This window comes from Lithobates pipiens, unplaced genomic scaffold (genome assembly GCF_037356315.1).
Source record: "Lithobates pipiens isolate NorthernLeopardFrog02 unplaced genomic scaffold, aLitPip1_a1.2 Scaffold_13, whole genome shotgun sequence".
Lineage (NCBI taxonomy): Eukaryota > Metazoa > Chordata > Amphibia > Anura > Ranidae > Lithobates > Lithobates pipiens.
This window is the reverse complement of record NW_027507718.1, coordinates 554489621-554512255: the sequence shown is the minus strand read 5'-3', so window position 1 is coordinate 554512255 and position 22635 is coordinate 554489621. Positions and strand designations below refer to the sequence as shown.

General features: G+C 45.0%; 1 protein-coding gene across 1 annotated transcript in view; it reads left to right on the top strand.

The window, feature by feature from the left end:
- The window catches only part of LOC143975831 (vomeronasal type-2 receptor 26-like), a 140307-nt gene that overhangs the window by 62653 nt on the left and 55019 nt on the right, over positions 1-22635 (top strand). Inside the window, exon 2 of the mRNA XM_077478396.1 lies at positions 15903-16197. Coding sequence (XP_077334522.1) covers positions 15903-16197 — 295 coding nt within the window. The remainder of the gene's footprint in view (positions 1-15902; positions 16198-22635) is intronic.

The window sequence follows — 22635 nt, the reverse complement described above, 5'->3', positions numbered from 1 at the left end:
AATAGCAGACTGTACCTCACTCAACCCTATGTACTGTAGTACCCTAGACCTTACCAGTCCTTATAAGGACCTTTGTGGAACTAGTAGGTTGTGAATGATTAGCAGACTGTACCTCAGTCCCTATACTGATAAAGGACTGCTGCAGTATAGGGCAGCAGTCAGCAGTAGTGCATCTCAACCCTATATATTCTGGACCTATACCAGTCCTTAAGGAATATCAGACTGTACCTCACTCAACCCTATGTACTGTAGTACCCTAGACCTTACTAGTCCTTATAAGGACCTTTGTGCAACTAGTAGGTTGTGATTAGCAGACTGTACCTCAGTCCCTATACTGATAAAGGACTGCTCCAGTATAGGGCAGCAGTCAGCAGTAGTGCACCTCAACCCTATATATTGTGGACCTATACCAGTCCTTAAGGAATATCAGACTGTACCTCACTCAACCCTATGTACTGTAGTACCCTAGACCTTACTAGTCCTTATAAGGACCTTTGTGCAACTAGTAGGTTGTGATTAGCAGACTGTACCTCAGTCCCTATACTGATAAAGGACTGCTGCAGTATAGGGCAGCAGTCAGCAGTAGTGCACCTCAACCCTATATATTGTGGACCTATACCAGTCCTTAAGGAATAGCAGACTGTACCTCACTCAACCCTATGTACTGTAGTACCCTAGACCTTACCAGTCCTTATAAGGATCTTTGTGCAACTAGTAGGTTGTGAATGATTAGCAGACTGTACCTCAGTCCCTATACTGATAAAGGACTGCTGCAGCAGAAGGGCAGCAGTCAGCAGTAGTGCACCTCAACCCTATATATTCTGGACCTATACCAGTCCTTAAGGAATAGCAGACTGTACCCCACTCAACCCTATGTACTGTAGTACCCTAGACCTTACCAGTCCTTATAAGGACCTTTGTGCAACTAGTAGGTTGTGATTAGCAGACTGTACCTCAGTCCCTATACTGATAAAGGACTGCTGCAGTATAGGGCAGCAGTCAGCAGTAGTGCACCTCAACCCTATATATTGTGGACCTATATCAGTCCTTAAGGAATATCAGACTGTACCTCACTCAACCCTATGTACTGTAGTACCCTAGACCTTACCAGTCCTTATAGGGACCTTTGTGCAACTAGTAGGTTGTGATTAGCAGACTGTACCTCAGTCCCTATACTGATAAAGGACTGCTGCAGTATAGGGCAGCAGTCAGCAGTAGTGCACCTCAACCCTATATATTGTGGACCTATATCAGTCCTTAAGGAATAGCAGACTGTACCTCACTCAACCCTATATACTGTAGTACCCTAGACCTTACCAGTCCTTATAGGGACCTTTGTGCAACTAGTAGGTTGTGATTAGCAGACTGTACCTCAGTCCCTATACTGATAAAGGACTGCTGCAGTATAGGGCAGCAGTCAGCAGTAGTGCACCTCAACCCTATATATTGTGGACCTATACCAGTCCTTAAGGAATATCAGACTGTACCTCACTCAACCCTATGTACTGTAGTACCCTAGACCTTACTAGTCCTTATAAGGACCTTTGTGCAACTAGTAGGTTGTGATTAGCAGACTGTACCTCAGTTCCTATACTGATAAAGGACTGCTGCAGTATAGGGCAGCAGTCAGCAGTAGTGCACCTCAACCCTATATATTGTGGACCTATACCAGTCCTTAAGGAATATCAGACTGTACCTCACTCAACTCTATGTACTGTAGTACCCTAGACCTTACTAGTCCTTATAAGTACCTTTGTGCAACTAGTAGGTTGTGATTAGCAGACTGTACCTCAGTCCCTATACTGATAAAGGACTGCTGCAGTATAGGGCAGCAGTCAGCAGTAGTGCACCTCAACCCTATATATTGTGGACCTATACCAGTCCTCAAGGAATAGCAGACTGTACCTCACTCAACCCTATGTACTGTAGTACCCTAGACCTTACCAGTCCTTATAAGGATCTTTGTGCAACTAGTAGGTTGTGAATGATTAGCAGACTGTACCTCAGTCCCTATACTGATAAAGGACTGCTGCAGCAGAAGGGCAGCAGTCAGCAGTAGTGCACCTCAACATTATATATTCTGGACCTATACCAGTCCTTAAGGAATAGCAGACTGTACCCCACTCAACCCTATGTACTGTAGTACCCTAGACCTTACCAGTCCTTATAAGGACCTTTGTGGAACTAGTAGGTTGTGAATGATTAGCACACTGTACCTCAGTCCCTATACTGATAAAGGACTGCTGCAGTATAGGGCAGCAGTCAGCAGTAGTGCACCTCAACCCTATATATTGTGGACCTATACCAGTCCTTAAGGAATAGCAGACTGTACCTCACTCAACCCTATGTACTGTAGTACCCTAGACCTTACCAGTCCTTATAAGGATCTTTGTGCAACTAGTAGGTTGTGAATGATTAGCAGACTGTACTTCAGTCCCTATACTGATAAAGGACTGCTGCAGCAGAAGGGCAGCAGTCAGCAGTAGTGCACCTCAACCCTATATATTCTGGACCTATACCAGTCCTTAAGGAATAGCAGACTGTACCCCACTCAACCCTATGTACTGTAGTACCCTAGACCTTACCAGTCCTTATAAGGACCTTTGTGGAACTAGTAGGTTGTGAATGATTAGCAGACTGTACCTCAGTCCCTATACTGATAAAGGACTGCTGCAGCAGAAGGGCAGCAGTCAGCAGTAGTGCACCTCAACCCTATATATTCTGGACCTATACCAGTCCTTAAGGAATAGCAGACTGTACCCCACTCAACCCTATGTACTGTAGTACCCTAGACCTTACCAGTCCTTATAAGGACCTTTGTGGAACTAGTAGGTTGTGAATGATTAGCACACTGTACCTCAGTCCCTATACTGATAAAGGACTGCTGCAGTATAGGGCAGCAGTCAGCAGTAGTGCACCTCAACCCTATATATTGTGGACCTATACCAGTCCTTAAGGAATAGCAGACTGTACCTCACTCAACCCTATGTACTGTAGTACCCTAGACCTTACCAGTCCTTATAAGGATCTTTGTGCAACTAGTAGGTTGTGAATGATTAGCAGACTGTACTTCAGTCCCTATACTGATAAAGGACTGCTGCAGCAGAAGGGCAGCAGTCAGCAGTAGTGCACCTCAACCCTATATATTCTGGACCTATACCAGTCCTTAAGGAATAGCAGACTGTACCCCACTCAACCCTATGTACTGTAGTACCCTAGACCTTACCAGTCCTTATAAGGACCTTTGTGCAACTAGTAGGTTGTGATTAGCAGACTGTACCTCAGTCCCTATACTGATAAAGGACTGCTGCAGTATAGGGTAGCAGTCAGCAGTAGTGCACCTCAACCCTATATATTGTGGACCTATACCAGTCCTTAAGGAATAGCAGACTGTACCTCACTCAACCCTATGTACTGTAGTACCCTAGACCTTACCAGTCCTTATAAGGACCTTTGTGCAACTAGTAGGTTGTGAATGATTAGCAGACTGTACCTCAGTCCCTATACTGATAAAGGACTGCTGCAGTATAGGGCAGCAGTCGGCAGTAGTGCACCTCAACCCTATATATTGTGGACCTATACCAGTCCTTAAGGAATATCAGACTGTACCTCACTCAACCCTATGTACTGTAGTACCCTAGACCTTACCAGTCCTTATAAGGACCTTTGTGGAACTAGTAGGTTGTGAATGATTAGCAGACTGTACCTCAGTCCCTATACTGATAAAGGACTGCTGCAGTATAGGGCAGCAGTCAGCAGTAGTGCACCTCAACCCTATATATTGTGGACCTATACCAGTCCTTAAGGAATATCAGACTGTACCTCACTCAACCCTATGTACTGTAGTACCCTAGACCTTACTAGTCCTTATAAGGACCTTTGTGCAACTAGTAGGTTGTGATTAGCAGACTGTACCTCAGTCCCTATACTTATAAAGGACTGCTGCAGTATAGGGCAGCAGTCAGCAGTAGTGCACCTCAACACTATATATTGTGGACCTATACCAGTCCTTAAGGAATAGCAGACTGTACCTCACTCAACCCTATGTACTGTAGTACCCTAGACCTTACCAGTCCTTATAAGGATCTTTGTGCAAGTAGTAGGTTGTGAATGATTAGCAGACTGTACCTCAGTCCCTATACTGATAAAGGACTGCTGCAGCAGAAGGGCAGCAGTCAGCAGTAGTGCACCTCAACCCTATATATTCTGGACCTATACCAGTCCTTAAGGAATAGCAGACTGTACCCCACTCAACCCTATGTACTGTAGTACCCTAGACCTTACCAGTCCTTATAAGGACCTTTGTGGAACTAGTAGGTTGTGAATGTTTAGCACACTGTACCTCAGTCCCTATACTGATAAAGGACTGCTGCAGTATAGGGCAGCAGTCAGCAGTAGTGCACCTCAACCCTATATATTGTGGACCTATACCAGTCCTTAAGGAATAGCAGACTGTACCTCACTCAACCCTATGTACTGTAGTACCCTAGACCTTACCAGTCCTTATAAGGACCTTTGTGGAACTAGTAGGTTGTGAATGATTAGCAGACTGTACCTCAGTCCCTATACTGATAAAGGACTGCTGCAGTATAGGGCAGCAGTCAGCAGTAGTGCACCTCAACCCTATATATTGTGGACCTATACCAGTCCTTAAGGAATATCAGACTGTACCTCACTCAACCCTATGTACTGTAGTACCCTAGACCTTACTAGTCCTTATAAGGACCTTTGTGCAACTAGTAGGTTGTGATTAGCAGACTGTACCTCAGTCCCTATACTGATAAAGGACTGCTGCAGTATAGGGCAGCAGTCAGCAGTAGTGCACCTCAACCCTATATATTGTGGACCTATACCAGTCCTTAAGGAATAGCAGACTGTACCTCACTCAACCCTATGTACTGTAGTACCCTAGACCTTACCAGTCCTTATAAGGATCTTTGTGCAACTAGTAGGTTGTGAATGATAAGCAGACTGTACCTCAGTCCCTATACTGATAAAGGACTGCTGCAGCAGAAGGGCAGCAGTCAGCAGTAGTGCACCTCAACATTATATATTCTGGACCTATACCAGTCCTTAAGGAATAGCAGACTGTACCCCACTCAACCCTATGTACTGTAGTACCCTAGACCTTACCAGTCCTTATAAGGACCTTTGTGGAACTAGTAGGTTGTGAATGATTAGCACACTGTACCTCAGTCCCTATACTGATAAAGGACTGCTGCAGTATAGGGCAGCAGTCAGCAGTAGTGCACCTCAACCCTATATATTGTGGACCTATACCAGTCCTTAAGGAATAGCAGACTGTACCTCACTCAACCCTATGTACTGTAGTACCCTAGACCTTACCAGTCCTTATAAGGATCTTTGTGCAACTAGTAGGTTGTGAATGATTAGCAGACTGTACTTCAGTCCCTATACTGATAAAGGACTGCCGCAGCAGAAGGGCAGCAGTCAGCAGTAGTGCACCTCAACCCTATATATTGTGGACCTATACCAGTCCTTAAGGAATAGCAGACTGTACCCCACTCAACCCTATGTACTGTAGTACCCTAGACCTTACCAGTCCTTATAAGGACCTTTGTGGAACTAGTAGGTTGTGAATGATTAGCACACTGTACCTCAGTCCCTATACTGATAAAGGACTGCTGCAGTATAAGGCAGCAGTCAGCAGTAGTGCACCTCAACCATATATATTGTGGACCTATACCAGTCCTTAAGGAATATCAGACTGTACCTCACTCAACCCTATGTACTGTAGTACCCTAGACCTTACCAGTCCTTATAAGGACCTTTGTGGAACTAGTAGGTTGTGAATGATTAGCAGACTGTACCTCAGTCCCTATACTGATAAAGGACTGCTGCAGCAGAAGGGCAGCAGTCAGCAGTAGTGCACCTCAACCCTATATATTCTGGACCTATACCAGTCCTTAAGGAATAGCAGACTGTACCCCACTCAACCCTATGTACTGTAGTACCCTAGACCTTACCAGTCCTTATAAGGACCTTTGTGGAACTAGTAGGTTGTGAATGATTAGCACACTGTACCTCAGTCCCTATACTGATAAAGGACTGCTGCAGTATAGGGCAGCAGTCAGCAGTAGTGCACCTCAACCCTATATATTGTGGACCTATACCAGTCCTTAAGGAATAGCAGACTGTACCTCACTCAACCCTATGTACTGTAGTACCCTAGACCTTACCAGTCCTTATAAGGATCTTTGTGCAACTAGTAGGTTGTGAATGATTAGCAGACTGTACTTCAGTCCCTATACTGATAAAGGACTGCTGCAGCAGAAGGGCAGCAGTCAGCAGTAGTGCACCTCAACCCTATATATTCTGGACCTATACCAGTCCTTAAGGAATAGCAGACTGTACCCCACTCAACCCTATGTACTGTAGTACCCTAGACCTTACCAGTCCTTATAAGGACCTTTGTGCAACTAGTAGGTTGTGATTAGCAGACTGTACCTCAGTCCCTATACTGATAAAGGACTGCTGCAGTATAGGGCAGCAGTCAGCAGTAGTGCACCTCAACCCTATATATTGTGGACCTATACCAGTCCTTAAGGAATATCAGACTGTACCTCACTCAACCCTATGTACTGTAGTACCCTAGACCTTACTAGTCCTTATAAGGACCTTTGTGCAACTAGTAGGTTGTGATTAGCAGACTGTACCTCAGTCCCTATACTGATAAAGGACTGCTGCAGTATAGGGCAGCAGTCAGCAGTAGTGCACCTCAACCCTATATATTGTGGACCTATACCAGTCCTTAAGGAATATCAGACTGTACCTCACTCAACTCTATGTACTGTAGTACCCTAGACCTTACTAGTCCTTATAAGGACCTTTGTGCAACTAGTAGGTTGTGATTAGCAGACTGTACCTCAGTCCCTATACTGATAAAGGACTGCTGCAGTATAGGGCAGCAGTCAGCAGTAGTGCACCTCAACCCTATATATTGTGGACCTATACCAGTCCTTAAGGAATAGCAGACTGTACCTCACTCAACCCTATGTACTGTAGTACCCTAGACCTTACCAGTCCTTATAAGGATCTTTGTGCAACTAGTAGGTTGTGAATGATTAGCAGACTGTACCTCAGTCCCTATACTGATAAAGGACTGCTGCAGCAGAAGGGCAGCAGTCAGCAGTAGTGCACCTCAACCCTATATATTGTGGACCTATACCAGTCCTTAAGGAATAGCAGACTGTACCCCACTCAACCCTATGTACTGTAGTACCCTATACCTTACCAGTCCTTATAAGGACCTTTGTGGAACTAGTAGGTTGTGAATGATTAGCAGACTGTACCTCAGTCCCTATACTGATAAAGGACTGCTGCAGTATAGGGCAGCAGTCGGCAGTAGTGCACCTCAACCCTATATATTGTGGACCTATACCAGTCCTTAAGGATTATCAGACTGTACCTCACTCAACCCTATGTACTGTAGTACCCTAGACCTTACCAGTCCTTATAAGGACCTTTGTGGAACTAGTAGGTTGTGAATGATTAGCAGACTGTACCTCAGTCCCTATACTGATAAAGGACTGTTGCAGTATAGGGCAGCAGTCAGCAGTAGTGCACCTCAACCATATATATTCTGGACCTATACCAGTCCTTAAGGAATAGCAGACTGTACCCCACTGAACCCTATGTACTGTAGTACCCTAGACCTTACCAGTCCTTATAAGGACCTTTGTGGAACTAGTAGGTTGTGAATGTTTAGCACACTGTACCTCAGTCCCTATACTGATAAAGGACTGCTGCAGTATAGGGCAGCAGTCAGCAGTAGTGCACCTCAACCATATATATTGTGGACCTATACCAGTCCTTAAGGAATAGCAGACTGTACCTCACTCAACCCTATGTACTGTAGTACCCTAGACCTTACCAGTCCTTATAAGGACCTTTGTGGAACTAGTAGGTTGTGAATGATTAGCAGACTGTACCTCAGTCCCTATACTGATAAAGGACTGCTGCAGTATAGGGCAGCAGTCAGCAGTAGTGCACCTCAACCCTATATATTGTGGACCTATACCAGTCCTTAAGGAATATCAGACTGTACCTCACTCAACCCTATGTACTGTAGTACCCTAGACCTTACTAGTCCTTATAAGGACCTTTGTGCAACTAGTAGGTTGTGATTAGCAGACTGTACCTCAGTCCCTATACTGATAAAGGACTGCTGCAGTATAGGGCAGCAGTCAGCAGTAGTGCACCTCAACCCTATATATTCTGGACCTATACCAGTCCTTAAGGAATAGCAGACTGTACCCCACTCAACCCTATGTACTGTAGTACCCTAGACCTTACCAGTCCTTATAAGGACCTTTGTGGAACTAGTAGGTTGTGAATGTTTAGCACACTGTACCTCAGTCCCTATACTGATAAAGGACTGCTGCAGTATAGGGCAGCAGTCAGCAGTAGTGCACCTCAACCATATATATTGTGGACCTATGCCAGTCCTTAAGGAATAGCAGACTGTACCTCACTCAACCCTATGTACTGTAGTACCCTAGACCTTACCAGTCCTTATAAGGACCTTTGTGGAACTAGTAGGTTGTGAATGATTAGCAGACTGTACCTCAGTCCCTATACTGATAAAGGACTGCTGCAGTATAGGGCAGCAGTCAGCAGTAGTGCACCTCAACCCTATATATTGTAGACCTATACCAGTCCTTAAGGAATATCAGACTGTACCTCACTCAACCCTATGTACTGTAGTACCCTAGACCTTACTAGTCCTTATAAGGACCTTTGTGCAACTAGTAGGTTGTGATTAGCAGACTGTACCTCAGTCCCTATACTGATAAAGGACTGCTGCAGTATAGGGCAGCAGTCAGCAGTAGTGCACCTCAACCCTATATATTGTGGACCTATACCAGTCCTTAAGGAATATCAGACTGTACCTCACTCAACCCTATGTACTGTAGTACCCTAGACCTTACTAGTCCTTATAAGGACCTTTGTGCAACTAGTAGGTTGTGATTAGCAGACTGTACCTCAGTCCCTATACTGATAAAGGACTGCTGCAGTATAGGGCAGCAGTCAGCAGTAGTGCACCTCAACCCTATATATTCTGGACCTATACCAGTCCTTAAGGAATAGCAGACTGTACCCCACTCAACCCTATGTACTGTAGTACCCTAGACCTTACCAGTCCTTATAAGGACCTTTGTGGAACTAGTAGGTTGTGAATGTTTAGCACACTGTACCTCAGTCCCTATACTGATAAAGGACTGCTGCAGTATAGGGCAGCAGTCAGCAGTAGTGCACCTCAACCATATATATTGTGGACCTATACCAGTCCTTAAGGAATAGCAGACTGTACCTCACTCAACCCTATGTACTGTAGTACCCTAGACCTTACCAGTCCTTATAAGGACCTTTGTGGAACTAGTAGGTTGTGAATGATTAGCAGACTGTACCTCAGTCCCTATACTGATAAAGGACTGCTGCAGTATAGGGCAGCAGTCAGCAGTAGTGCACCTCAACCCTATATATTGTGGACCTATACCAGTCCTTAAGGAATATCAGACTGTACCTCACTCAACCCTATGTACTGTAGTACCCTAGACCTTACTAGTCCTTATAAGGACCTTTGTGCAACTAGTAGGTTGTGATTAGCAGACTGTACCTCAGTCCCTATACTGATAAAGGACTGCTGCAGTATAGGGCAGCAGTCAGCAGTAGTGCACCTCAACCCTATATATTGTGGACCTATACCAGTCCTTAAGGAATATCAGACTGTACCTCACTCAACCCTATGTACTGTAGTGCCCTAGACCTTACTAGTCCTTATAAGGACCTTTGTGCAACTAGTAGGTTGTGATTAGCAGACTGTACCTCAGTCCCTATACTGATAAAGGACTGCTGCAGTATAGGGCAGCAGTCAGCAGTAGTGCACCTCAACCCTATATATTGTGGACTTATACCAGTCCTTAAGGAATAGCAGACTGTACCTCACTCAACCCTATGTACTGTAGTACCCTAGACCTTACCAGTCCTTATAAGGATCTTTGTGCAACTAGTAGGTTGTGAATGATTAGCAGACTGTACCTCAGTCCCTATACTGATAAAGGACTGCTGCAGCAGAAGGGCAGCAGTCAGCAGTAGTGCACCTCAACCCTATATATTCTGGATCTATACCAGTCCTTAAGGAATAGCAGACTGTACCCCACTCAACCCTATGTACTGTAGTACCCTAGACCTTACTAGTCCTTATAAGGACCTTTGTGCAACTAGTAGGTTGTGATTAGCAGACTGTACCTCAGTCCCTATACTGATAAAGGACTGCTGCAGTATAGGGCAGCAGTCAGCAGTAGTGAACCTCAACCCTATATATTGTGGACCTATTCCAGTCCTTAAGGAATAGCAGACTGTACCTCACTCAACCCTATGTACTGTAGTACCCTAGACCTTACCAGTCCTTATAAGGATCTTTGTGCAACTAGTAGGTTGTGAATGATTAGCAGACTGTACCTCAGTCCCTATACTGATAAAGGACTGCTGCAGCAGAAGGGCAGCAGTCAGCAGTAGTGCACCTCAACATTATATATTCTGGACCTATACCAGTCCTTAAGGAATAGCAGACTGTACCCCACTCAACCCTATGTACTGTAGTACCCTAGACCTTACCAGTCCTTATAAGGACCTTTGTGGAACTAGTAGGTTGTGAATGATTAGCACACTGTACCTCAGTCCCTATACTGATAAAGGACTGCTGCAGTATAGGGCAGCAGTCAGCAGTAGTGCACCTCAACCCTATATATTGTGGACCTATACCAGTCCTTAAGGAATAGCAGACTGTACCTCACTCAACCCTATGTACTGTAGTACCCTAGACCTTACCAGTCCTTATAAGGATCTTTGTGCAACTAGTAGGTTGTGAATGATTAGCAGACTGTACTTCAGTCCCTATACTGATAAAGGACTGCTGCAGCAGAAGGGCAGCAGTCAGCAGTAGTGCACCTCAACCCTATATATTCTGGACCTATACCAGTCCTTAAGGAATAGCAGACTGTACCCCACTCAACCCTATGTACTGTAGTACCCTAGACCTTACCAGTCCTTATAAGGACCTTTGTGGAACTAGTAGGTTGTGAATGATTAGCACACTGTACCTCAGTCCCTATACTGATAAAGGACTGCTGCAGTATAAGGCAGCAGTCAGCAGTAGTGCACCTCAACCATATATATTGTGGACCTATACCAGTCCTTAAGGAATATCAGACTGTACCTCACTCAACCCTATGTACTGTAGTACCCTAGACCTTACCAGTCCTTATAAGGACCTTTGTGGAACTAGTAGGTTGTGAATGATTAGCAGACTGTACCTCAGTCCCTATACTGATAAAGGACTGCTGCAGTATAGGGCAGCAGTCAGCAGTAGTGCACCTCAACCCTATATATTGTGGACCTATACCAGTCCTTAAGGAATAGCAGACTGTACCTCACTCAACCCTATGTACTGTAGTACCCTAGACCTTACCAGTCCTTATAAGGACCTTTGTGCAACTAGTAGGTTGTGATTAGCAGACTGTACCTCAGTCCCTATACTCATAAAGGACTACTGCAGCAGAAGGGCAGCTGTCAAGTATAATATTCTTTCTATATTTGGACGAAAGAATATTATACGTGTACAAGCCTATTACCACACCAGTCCTGAAAAGAACCTTTGTGGACCTAATAGTAACAGCTAATGATTAAACTGACTGTCCCTGCTGCACACAGCGTACTGTCCCTCTCTCTACACTGACAAAAGACAATCTGCAGCAACAATGACTTGAATAGCAGTGCCTCAAACCTATATCCTGAACTACACCTAACACCTATACCATGATACCAGTCCTTAAAAGAGCTTTTGCGAAACTAATAGCTAGCGATTTGGGTCACTGAAGTCTCTCCCTGCTCCACACAGCAATCTCTCCCTATAGTGACAGAAGAAAGAATGTAAAATGGCCGCCTGATCGGGTATATTTATAAGTTAGGGGGAATGTCCAAGTGTCCATGTGCTGTATTGTCTCAATTGGCTGTCCTGTACCCCATGATGGATGTGTCATCATAGGTCAAAGTTCTTTTACACAGTAAACACGGAAGTCCGCCCGGCGAACGGCGGCAATAGTCCGCCGATCGGGCGGACGGCGAACAGCCGAAATTCGCCGCGAAATGACCGCCGAGCGAACCGTTCGGCCATCCCTACTCGTAAATAGGGATGAGCCGAACACCCCCAGGTTTGGTTCGCGGCAGAACATGCGAACCGACAAAAAGTTTTTTCGGGAGCAGTGATTTTAATTATGCTTAAAGTGAAATATTCCTTTAAATATTGTGCCGGGGGTGTCTATAATATACCTGTAAAGTGGCACATTTTTCTCCTGTTTAGAACAGTCCCTGCAGCAAAATTACATTTCTAAAGGAATAAAAGTCATTTAAAACTGCTTGTGGCTGTCATGTATTGTCGGGTCCCAGCAATATAGATGAAAATCATTAAGAATGGCATGGCCCCCCCCCCCTAGGCCCTTTGGGTCTGGTATGGATATTAAGGGGAACCCTGCACCCAAATAAAAAAAAAGCTTGGGGCCCCCAGACCCTATATACTCTGAATAGCAGTATACAGGCAGTCCCCGTGTTACAAACAAGATAGGGACTGTAGGTTTGTTAAGTTGAATCTGTTTGTAATTTTGGAACAGGTAAATTTTTTAAGCGTGCTGTGGCTCCAGCCAAAAAAATCTATTTTTAACCTTTTGGATAACATAGGGAGGGGTTATCACCCCTGTAACATTTGTTTTGCTGTCTGTTCCCTATTCAGAAGATTCCACCTCGCTTTCTGTCCCAATGACAATTGGATTTTGAAAATTTTGGGTTATTATGGAAACAAGGATTGGTGATAAAGAATCAGTGGAGACACCTTTTTCCCATATTAACTCTTACAGGAGAGAATTTCCCTTCCTAGGGGTAGATTTCCTCTCACTTCCTGTTGTCTCCCTCCGTTTCTAAGTAAGAGTCATTTTTAAGTCGGATGTTTGTAAGTAGGGGACTGCCTGTATATACTATATGGCCTGCCCTATATTGAGCCTTAGGTGTTGGTGGTACCAGAACACTGTAAGCCCTCACAGTTACTCTTGGTGGGCGCTGGAACGGGCCCTGCTGTGAAATATATCAAGAATTGTAATTACACGCCCCTGTTAAACAGGGGCAAAGAAATTGGGCCTTAGGCAATGGCAGTGGTGCCACAACACTGTAACCCCTCACAGATGTTGTTGTTGTTGAGCACAGAAATTAGCCCTGCTGTGAAATATTAGATCACAGATTGTAATTACATGCCCCTGTTAAACAGCGGCAGAAAAATTGGGCCTTAGGCAGTGGTGGTGGTTCCCTGAACCAAAAATATTCTTAGAAGGTAGCATCATGAAGATTGAAGAGGAATAGGATAGTCACTCAGCATAGACAGTCTTCAAGGGAACCCACATCGATAGAAAAATCAATCGGTTACATCAGCATCAGGTACTTGCTAGCTGGTGATTCAAGACTGATTAGTTTTTATGAATGTTAGTCTATCAATGGAGTCTGTGGACAGGCGCACTCTGTGATTGGTTACAAAGCCTCCAGCAGTGCTGAATGTGTGTTCAGAAAGAACGCTGAATGCAGGACAGGCCAGTAGCACAATTACATATTGAGCAAGCTCTGGCCAGTGGTCCATCCTCCAGACCCAGTAACCCAGTGGATGTTCTGTTGGAAAGGCCTCCAAGTCTGATCTTGCCATTACATATTCCTGCAGCATGTAATTCAGGCACTGGTGATGGTTGCTGGAACCGTCAGACCTTGGCGCTGAGGACTGAAGAATTGTCTGAAGGCATCGGTCAGCCGGCCACCTTCTCCACCGCTCTTTCTGTGACTGAATGAAGCCTCAGGAACACGTTGTTCTGCACCAGGAAATTGTAACCTCCCAGGCTCTGGAAAAGCATTGCACAACCTTTCTGCAAGGCCTCCCGAAGATGTTTCATCCTCTGCTCCCTCTGTGAAGGCTAGATAAGTTCTGCAACCTTACCCTTGTAATGTGGATCAAGAAGGGTTGCCAGCCAATGATGATCCCTATCCTTGATACCACAAAAGGGTCCTTTCACAGGCTTTGCAGGATCAGGGAGGCCATGCAGCATAAGTTTGCAGAGGCATTCGATCCTGAGTCCTCTGGGTCACTAAGGATCACATGATCCGCAACCACCTCCTCCCAGCCACGTAGAACTCCATGGGTTTTGAGGCTTAAATGATTCCTTGAAGACTGCTGCTAATCCTGAGTTTGTCCTCCACCTCCATGCTGACACAATCCTCCTCCTCCTCTTCTTCTTCCTGTGTGGTTGGTGGGCCCGCAGTAATACTATCTGGATAAAAAGGGTCTAAAGAGGTCCTCCTCTTCCTCCAGCTGTTCTGCCTCAAGTGCCCTGTCCATTATTCCACAAAGTGTGTGCTCCAACAGGAAGACAAGAGGGACAGTATCACTGATGCATGCACTGTCACTGCTCACCATGGCCTCCTCAAATGGTGACAGGACATTGCATGTATCCTTGATCAGTAGCCACAGGCGTGGTGAAAAAAAGCCAAGCTCTCCTGACCCTGTCCTGGTGCCATACTCATACCCGTACTCATTGATGGCCCTCTGCTGTTTGTGCAGCCGCTGCAGCATTGCCAATGTTGAGTTCTACCTGGTGGGCATGTCACAAATGAGGGGGATCTTGGGCAGGTTGCATTTCCTTTTGAAGGTCAACCAGCCTAGCACTGGCATTATATCACCAACGGAAGTTACCACAGACTTTCCTGGCCTGCCTCAGGAGATCCTGTAAGCCCGGGTACTTGCTCAAGAACCGCTCCGCCACCAAATACAGGATGTGAGTCACACAGGGAACATGGGTCAAATGTCCCTGTCAGAGGGTGGAGAGGAGGTTGGTGCCATTGTCACATACAACCATTTCTGGGTGAAGCTGGTGTGGCGTAAACCTATGAGCCTGCCCCTGCAGAGCTGACAGAATCTCTGCCCCAGTGTGGCTCTTGTCCCCTAAGAAGACCAACTCAAGTACCACATGGCATCTTTTTGATGGAATTTCTTTTGATGGTTTAGCAAGTGACAGCTAATGATTTAACTGACTGTCCCTGCTGCACACAGCGTCCTGTTCCTTTCTCTACACTGACAAAAGACACTCAGGCTACTGCAACAATCACTAGCACAGCACTGCCTCAAACCTATATCCTGAACTACACCTAACACCTATACCATGATACCAGTCCTTAAAAGAACTTTTGTGGACCTAATAGCTAGTGATTTGGGTCACTGAAGTCTCTCCCTGCTCCACACAGCAACCTCTCCCTATAGTGAAAGTAGAAAGAATGTAAAATGGCCGCCGGATTGGGTCTATTTATAAGTTAGGGGGAATGTCCAAGTGTCCATGTGCTGTAATGTCTCAATTGGCTGTCCTGTACCCCATGATGGATGTGTCATCATAGGTCAATGTTCTTTTACACAGTAAACACGGAAGTCCGCCGGGCAAACGGCGGCAATAGTCCGCCGATCGGGCGGACCGCGAACAGCCGAAATTCGCCGCGAAACAACCGCTGGGCGAATCGTTCGGCCATCCCTAATCTTCACCCATCCCTAGCTAACGTTAGACCACCAGTTGTGTTGCTAGATGGTGAAGACAGAGCTTGCCTGGTGTGAGGTCTGCTTTCTAACTTTTTTTTATTTAATCGAAAATCTATTTTATTTTTAAGGACTTATACAACTATGAAAAAAAATGTAAATAGTAAGTAATAGTAGTAAAGATATATATATATATATATATTTTTAAATCTGTATAAAAATATTAGTATTATGGTTTCATTTAATGATATGCTTTCTATATCTTTCACAGGCTGGATATAACAGAATATGAATACATGATGCCATTCTTTTTGGCAATTGATGAGATTAACAAGGACCCCAAAATCCTTCCCAACATTACTCTGGGCTATCACTTGTTTGATACGTGTTCATATACTTATAAAGCTGTAGATTCCACCCTACGAATACTGACTGGTGGTAGACAGATGGGTGTTCCAAACTACTTGTGTACGGAAGGGGCTGAAGTCGCTGGTTTTGTGGGCGATGCCACTTTCCTGCCAACACTTGCCGTGGCTGAGATCTTGAATATTTACCAGTACCCACAGGTAGGTTGCCTCTTCTGAAAATGTCATAACTATGATTTATAAACTATAAAAGCAAAAATAAAATCCTGGGATATTTCAGCCCAACTAAACAAACAATACAAAAGTTTCCCAGAGCACTTATCATCTAGCCAGCAGAAAAAAGAAATCTCTAACAATTTGTTGCACACATTTGCAAATATATAGTATGTGGAAGCCATACTGTCTTGTCAAGGTACCTATGATGTAGGCATAGCTCCCAACTGTCCCTGATTTGGAACAATGTCCCTCTTTCCTCCTCATTTGTCCCTAATTTTGGTCTGATCTATACAGTTGCATATAAAATGCACTATTTATCATTCAAAGGGTGTTTCCCAGTGCTAAACCTTTCAGCCAATTTATATATTGCTGCATTTATAAATTTTAAAAGCCAGTTTAAAGGAATAGTAGTGGTAAAAAGGGCACTTGTGGGTTTAACCAATCATTTTTATTTTCTATAAATATCCTTTAAAGGGGCATGGCAGGGGGTGTGTCTGATGCCTACATACTTTTGCTGATAGGTGTCCCTCATTCCCAGCTAAAAAAGTTGGGAGGTATGTCTAGGTAGCGGTAGTGTAGTCCTTTACTCTAAATTAGGAGACCCTCCATCTTGGAGCAGATCTTGAACAAATAAAAATTGGATATGCCTGGAGGTAGCCCAATCTTTGTTATGTGTACAGACACACTAGAAGTCCAGCACAGAAGTTGAAGGCCTCCAGCTGGGGCATACCTACAAGGGTCGCAGGGACCACAACTCTGACCCAGCCCCATGCTGCAGGGGCCTATAAAGGCCCCCTGTATGCCTGGAAAGGTATGGAGTGGCGGGGCACCTGCATATAGGGAAACCAATCTCTCAATTTTCCTCCTGCAGCCGCAGTCAAGGCACAATTTAAATGTTTTTGGAAAAACAAACAAGGCTGCTATACAGGTGACTGGCATCCTCCTTATCCACTTCAGCCCTGGAAGATTTTACCCCCTTCCTGACCAGAGCACTTTTTACAATTTGTAACTGCGTCACTTTAACTGACAATGTACCCAAACAAAATTTGCTTCCCTTTTTTTTCCCAACAAATAGAGCTTTCTTTTGGTGGTATTTAATCAGCTCTGTGGTTTTTATTTTTTGCACTATAAAAAAAAACTGAGTGATCATTTAAAAAATATATATATATTTTTTTTACTTTTTGCTATAAAAAATATCCCCCTAATTAAAAAAAGAAATCAGAATAAGCATATATTGATTGGTTTGCGCAAAAGTTATAGCGTCTGCGCTATAGCCCCACCATCATGCACAGTGGAGTCCCCCAAACTATTCACCCACAGTGTCGGATACATGCTGATGGAGGATGCGCAGCGATTAGAAGGCTATGATGTTGGTTCCCAGGTTGAGGAACAGAGTAACGCGAGCCTAGAGAGAGGGGGTGACCAAGAAGGACAAGAAACTGGCAGTCATGTTCCCCCAGCCGCAGCATACTGCCAAGTTTGCTCCAGTGACGAGGAGGGAGGGGATGATGAGGTCACTGACTCTACTTGGGTGACTGATAGAAGAGAGGAAGAGGAGGAAAAGGAGGAGTCACAACTCCGATGCAGGATGCTCTCTAGGGGCAGCTTAAGGGCAGCCACCCTACTGCATCACACTGCAGAGCTCTGCAGGTGCAGGGCGCTGCTGACTCCCCACTGATTTTTAAAAGTTCCTTGGTGTGGGCCTTTTTTGAAATGTGTGCAGCAGATAGCACGGTTGCTGTTTGCAACCTATGTCTGAAGCGGATCAAGCATCACCAGAACAGCAGCCGCTTGGGCACCGCATGCTTGACCAGACATATGACAACCTCCCATGTAGTCCGTTGTCAACAGCACTTGAAAGACCCACATCAAAAAAAAGATGGACTTCTCCTTGCTCCTCATCTGGATTGTCCAACCTCACTATACCTCCAGTCCTCTCAAAAACTTGCACTGAGAGGAATGAAGGTATAGCAATAGGTGTCCCAAGTACTTGCAGCCAATCTGCTATCAGTACACTTCCATCTGATTTTAGTGAGTGACCCAGAGGACTCACAATCGAATGCGTCTGCAAACATACGCTGCATGGCCTCCCTTATTCTGCAAAGCCTGCAAAAGGACCGTAGGATTCGTGATATCAAGGAGAGGGATCATTACTGGCTGGCAACCCTTCTTGATCCACGTTGCTAGGGTAAGGTTGCAGAACTCATCCTGCCTTTGCAGATGGAGCAGAGGATTAAACATCTTCGGGTGGCCATGAAGAAAGGTATATGCAATTCTTTTCCAGACCCTGGGAGGTTACAATTTCCTGGTGCTGGACAATGTGTTGCTGAGGCTTCGTTCAGTCAGAGGAAGAGCGGTGGAGAAGGTGGTCGGCTGAATATCTAGGGGCAAGAACAGACTTGGAGACCTTTCCAACAGACCATCCACTAGATTACTGGATCTTGAGGATGGACCACTGGCAAGAACTTTCTCAATATTCAATTGAGCTACTGGCCTGTCCTGCATCCAGCGTTCTTTCTGAACGCACATTCAGTGCTGCTGGAGGGTTTGCAACGGATCATAGAGGGTGCCTGTCCACAGGCTCTGTTGAAAGGCTCACATTCACAAAAAAGAAGCATTCTTGGATCAGAAGCAGCTATCAAGCACCTGATGCTGATGTAACTGATTGATTTTTCTATGGATGTGGGATCCCTTGAAGACTGCCTATGTTGAGTGACTATGCTATTCCTCCTCAATCTTGATGATGCTAGCTTCCAACAATATTTTTGGTTTAGGGCACCACCACCACTTCCTAAGGCCCAATGTTTCTGCCCCTGTTTAACAGGGGCATGTAATTACAATATTTGTTTAAATATTTCACAACAGGGCCCGTTCCTGTGCCCACCAAGAGTAACTATGAGATTACAGTGTTGTGGCACCACCACTACCACCACCCAAGGCCAATTTTTTCTGCCCCTGTTTAACAGGAGCATGTAATTACAATTTTTGAAATAATATTTAACACCAGGGCCTGTTCCTGCGCACAATAAGGGTAACTGTGAGGGGTTACAGTGTTTTGGCACCAACAACACCTAAGGCCCAATTTTCTGCAGAGTATTTAGGGCAGGCCATTTAGTATATATACTCCTGTTCAGATTATATACCGTATATACTCGAGTATAAGCCGAGATTTTCAGCCCCTTTTTTTAAGGCTGAAAGTGCCCCCCTCGGCTTATACTCGAGTCACCGCCGTCTGTCTACCCGATCAGCATGTCGTGCAGACAGACGGCGGCCATTCCACTATTCAAAAGCCGAGCCTCCCTGTCTGTGATAGGCGGAACACTCAATTTCCCAGCAGTCAGTGGTCAGCCTATCACGGACATCCGCTCATCCTCATACTACGGACGAGGATGAGAGGATGTCCGTGGTAGGCGGAACACTGACTGCTGGGAAATTGAGTGTTCCGCCTATCACAGACGGAGGCGCGGCTTTTTAACAGTGGAATGGCCGCCGTCTGTAACAGACGAGATGAGTTGCTGCGATCCTGGCATGTTTTTACATGCAGATCGCTGCAGAAGGACAAAGGCACAGGACACAGGTAGGACGGACACACAGGGATGGACGGACACACAGGGATGGACGGACACACAGGGATGGACGGACACACAGGGATGGACGTACACACAGGGATGGACGGACACACAGGGATGGATGGACACACAGGGATGGACAGGCATGTCTCACCCTCGGCTTATACACGAGTCAATAAGTTTTCTCATTTTTTTTGTGGTAAATTAGGGGCCTCGGCTTATATTCGGATCAACCTATACTCGAGTATATACAGTAGTGCCCACACTATATACTTTTTTTCAATTTGGGAGCGGGATTCCCCTAATATCCATACAAAACCCAAAGAGCCTGGTCGTGGGCTGGGGGGGGGGGGTAAACCATGCTATTTTTCTCAATGATTTTCATGTATAGTGCTGGGACTTGACAATACATTACAGCCGCAAACAGTGTTAAATTACTTTTTTTCCTTTAGAAATGTCATTTTACTGTGGTATTGTTCTAAACACAGGAAAATGTGCCACTTTACAGGTATACTATAGACACCCCCAGGCATGATATTTAAAGGAATACTTAATTTCTATTGTTTCACTTTAGGCATTCTTAAAATCACTGCTCCCCGAAAAAACGCCCGTTTTTAAAACTTTTTTTTGCATTGATACATGTCCCCTGGGGCAGGACCCGGGACCCCAAACACTTTTTAGGGCAAAAACTTGCATACAAGTCTTTAACATTAGAGCTTTTGATTTTTCACGTTTGTGTCTCATAGACTTTAACGTTGTTTGCGTGTTCAAACAAACTTTTTTGCATGTTCGGATGTTCTGGTGCGAACCGAACGGGGGGGGGGGGGGGGGGTGTTCGGCTCATTCCTACTACCTACTATGATATATTTGAATCTAGACATACCTTGTATATTGCACTAAACTAAACATTGTACCTTTGTGTTTACTTTTAGTTTAATTTCCTAATATGTGTATTACGGTATTTACTTTCTGTTTTTGGAGATAAATAAAAACCTAAAAAAATGAAAAAATCAGCATATATTTGGGCATTTGTATTCTGCTACATATTTTTATTAAAAAAAAATCCTATGACCGATTCTTAGCTGACGGATAAATTTACCAGTTAAAGCAGAGTTCCATCCAAAAATTGAACTTCCGCTTTTCGGATTCCCCCCCCCCCCCCATGTCACATTTGGCACCATTCAGGAGGGAGCAGATACCTGTATAACCCAGATATTTGCTCCCAGTTCCGGGCATAGATCGCCGCAGTATCCATGGCTATCTATGCAATGTCTGGCCCCTCCTCCGTCCCCCCCACTGTCTTCTGGGAGACACGCAGGTCCCAAAAGACAGCAGGGACCAGCCAGATTGTGTAGCGCGATTCGCGCGTGTGCAGTAGGGAACCAGAATGTGAAGCAGTAACCACTAGCAACCAATCAGTGAGCAGTAATAATGTGTAGTAACCTCTAGCAACCAATTAGTGAGTTTTAAGGACGTCCATTAACTTCTAGCAACCAATCAGTGAGCAGTATTCATGTATAGTAACCTCTAGCAACCAATCAGAATTACTGCCTGATTTGATTCAGTAAACTGCTATTTTTTTGTAGCAGACATACAAAATGAAATTGCATGGGGGAGGGGGCAAGAAAATGTTTGCCCAGGGTCCAATCCATAATAAAGACAGCCCTGGCAGTACCCACTGCTCATCTCCCACTGTGTAGAATTAGCAGTGGGTACAAACAGACTCAATGTCCACCGCCACCCACTGATTACACAGGGCACAGGCAGAAGATCAATCTGCTTGTGCCAGGGTGCCTGTGAAACACATTAAAATGGCAGGAAAAGTTATTGATGGGATATATGTATATTCCTCCACAGATTCTTAGATTGGCAATCTAAGGCAATACCAAGTCTTTGTGGTGAAGAAAGATAGTTCTTTACCCTGTATTAGAGAGGTCTGCTCCACGGCTCCAAATCCATTGACCGCAGCTTAGTGTGTCCTCCCTAGCTCTTGATTAAGGCAGCTGGTCCTATCTCTTCTCTTAGCCCCCGTACACACGTCGGAAAATTCCGAGCACAAAATCCGTCAGATTTTTTCCTGACGGATTTTGTCCGAAACTGGTGTCGCATACAAAGTTTTCAGAAAATCTGATCGTTCGGAATGTTATGCCGTTCATTCGTTACGACGGGACTACGTTCAGGCTAGTAGCTAATAGCTTTGGTCTCATACTTTGATCTGAGCATGCGTGGCACTTTGTCTGATCGGAATTCTCTACAAACTATCAGAAAAAGTTGGAATTACCGATGGAAAAAGTCTGATAGAGCCCACACACGATCGGATTTTCTGAAAATATAAACCGACTGCACCTTTTCCATCAGAATTTCCGACCGTGCGTACAGGGCATTAGTGAGTGTGTGTGTGTCTCCATGTGAGGAGGTAACTAGAAGCATGGCTGCTTATCCCTGACCTTGGATACAATTATCCCATTTCTTCAAATCCCTGAAAACTTTACTCAACAGATGTATTTGGAAGGGAGCTAAACCTCGATGCAAACACTCGAAGCTCATGAAATACAAAATGGCAGGAGGATCAGGGACCATTGAGTTTGAGGATTACCACTTGGCCTTTGTCCTGGACCAGTTGACTGACTGGTTCCTCCCAGGGCCATGTAAGCTGTGGAGTAAAATTAAAAGCTCATCATTACTATGCCCAAATTTGATGGGGTGGCTGATGAGCACCCCCTTAAGATGGCAAATAACGGCGACATTACCCCCCCCCATGAAATCAGCAACGCATGGATGGAAAACAATAGCCCAATCCACCGATAGCTCACCCACTAACCCCTCGATCCCTATCCCAATCTAAACACTACAC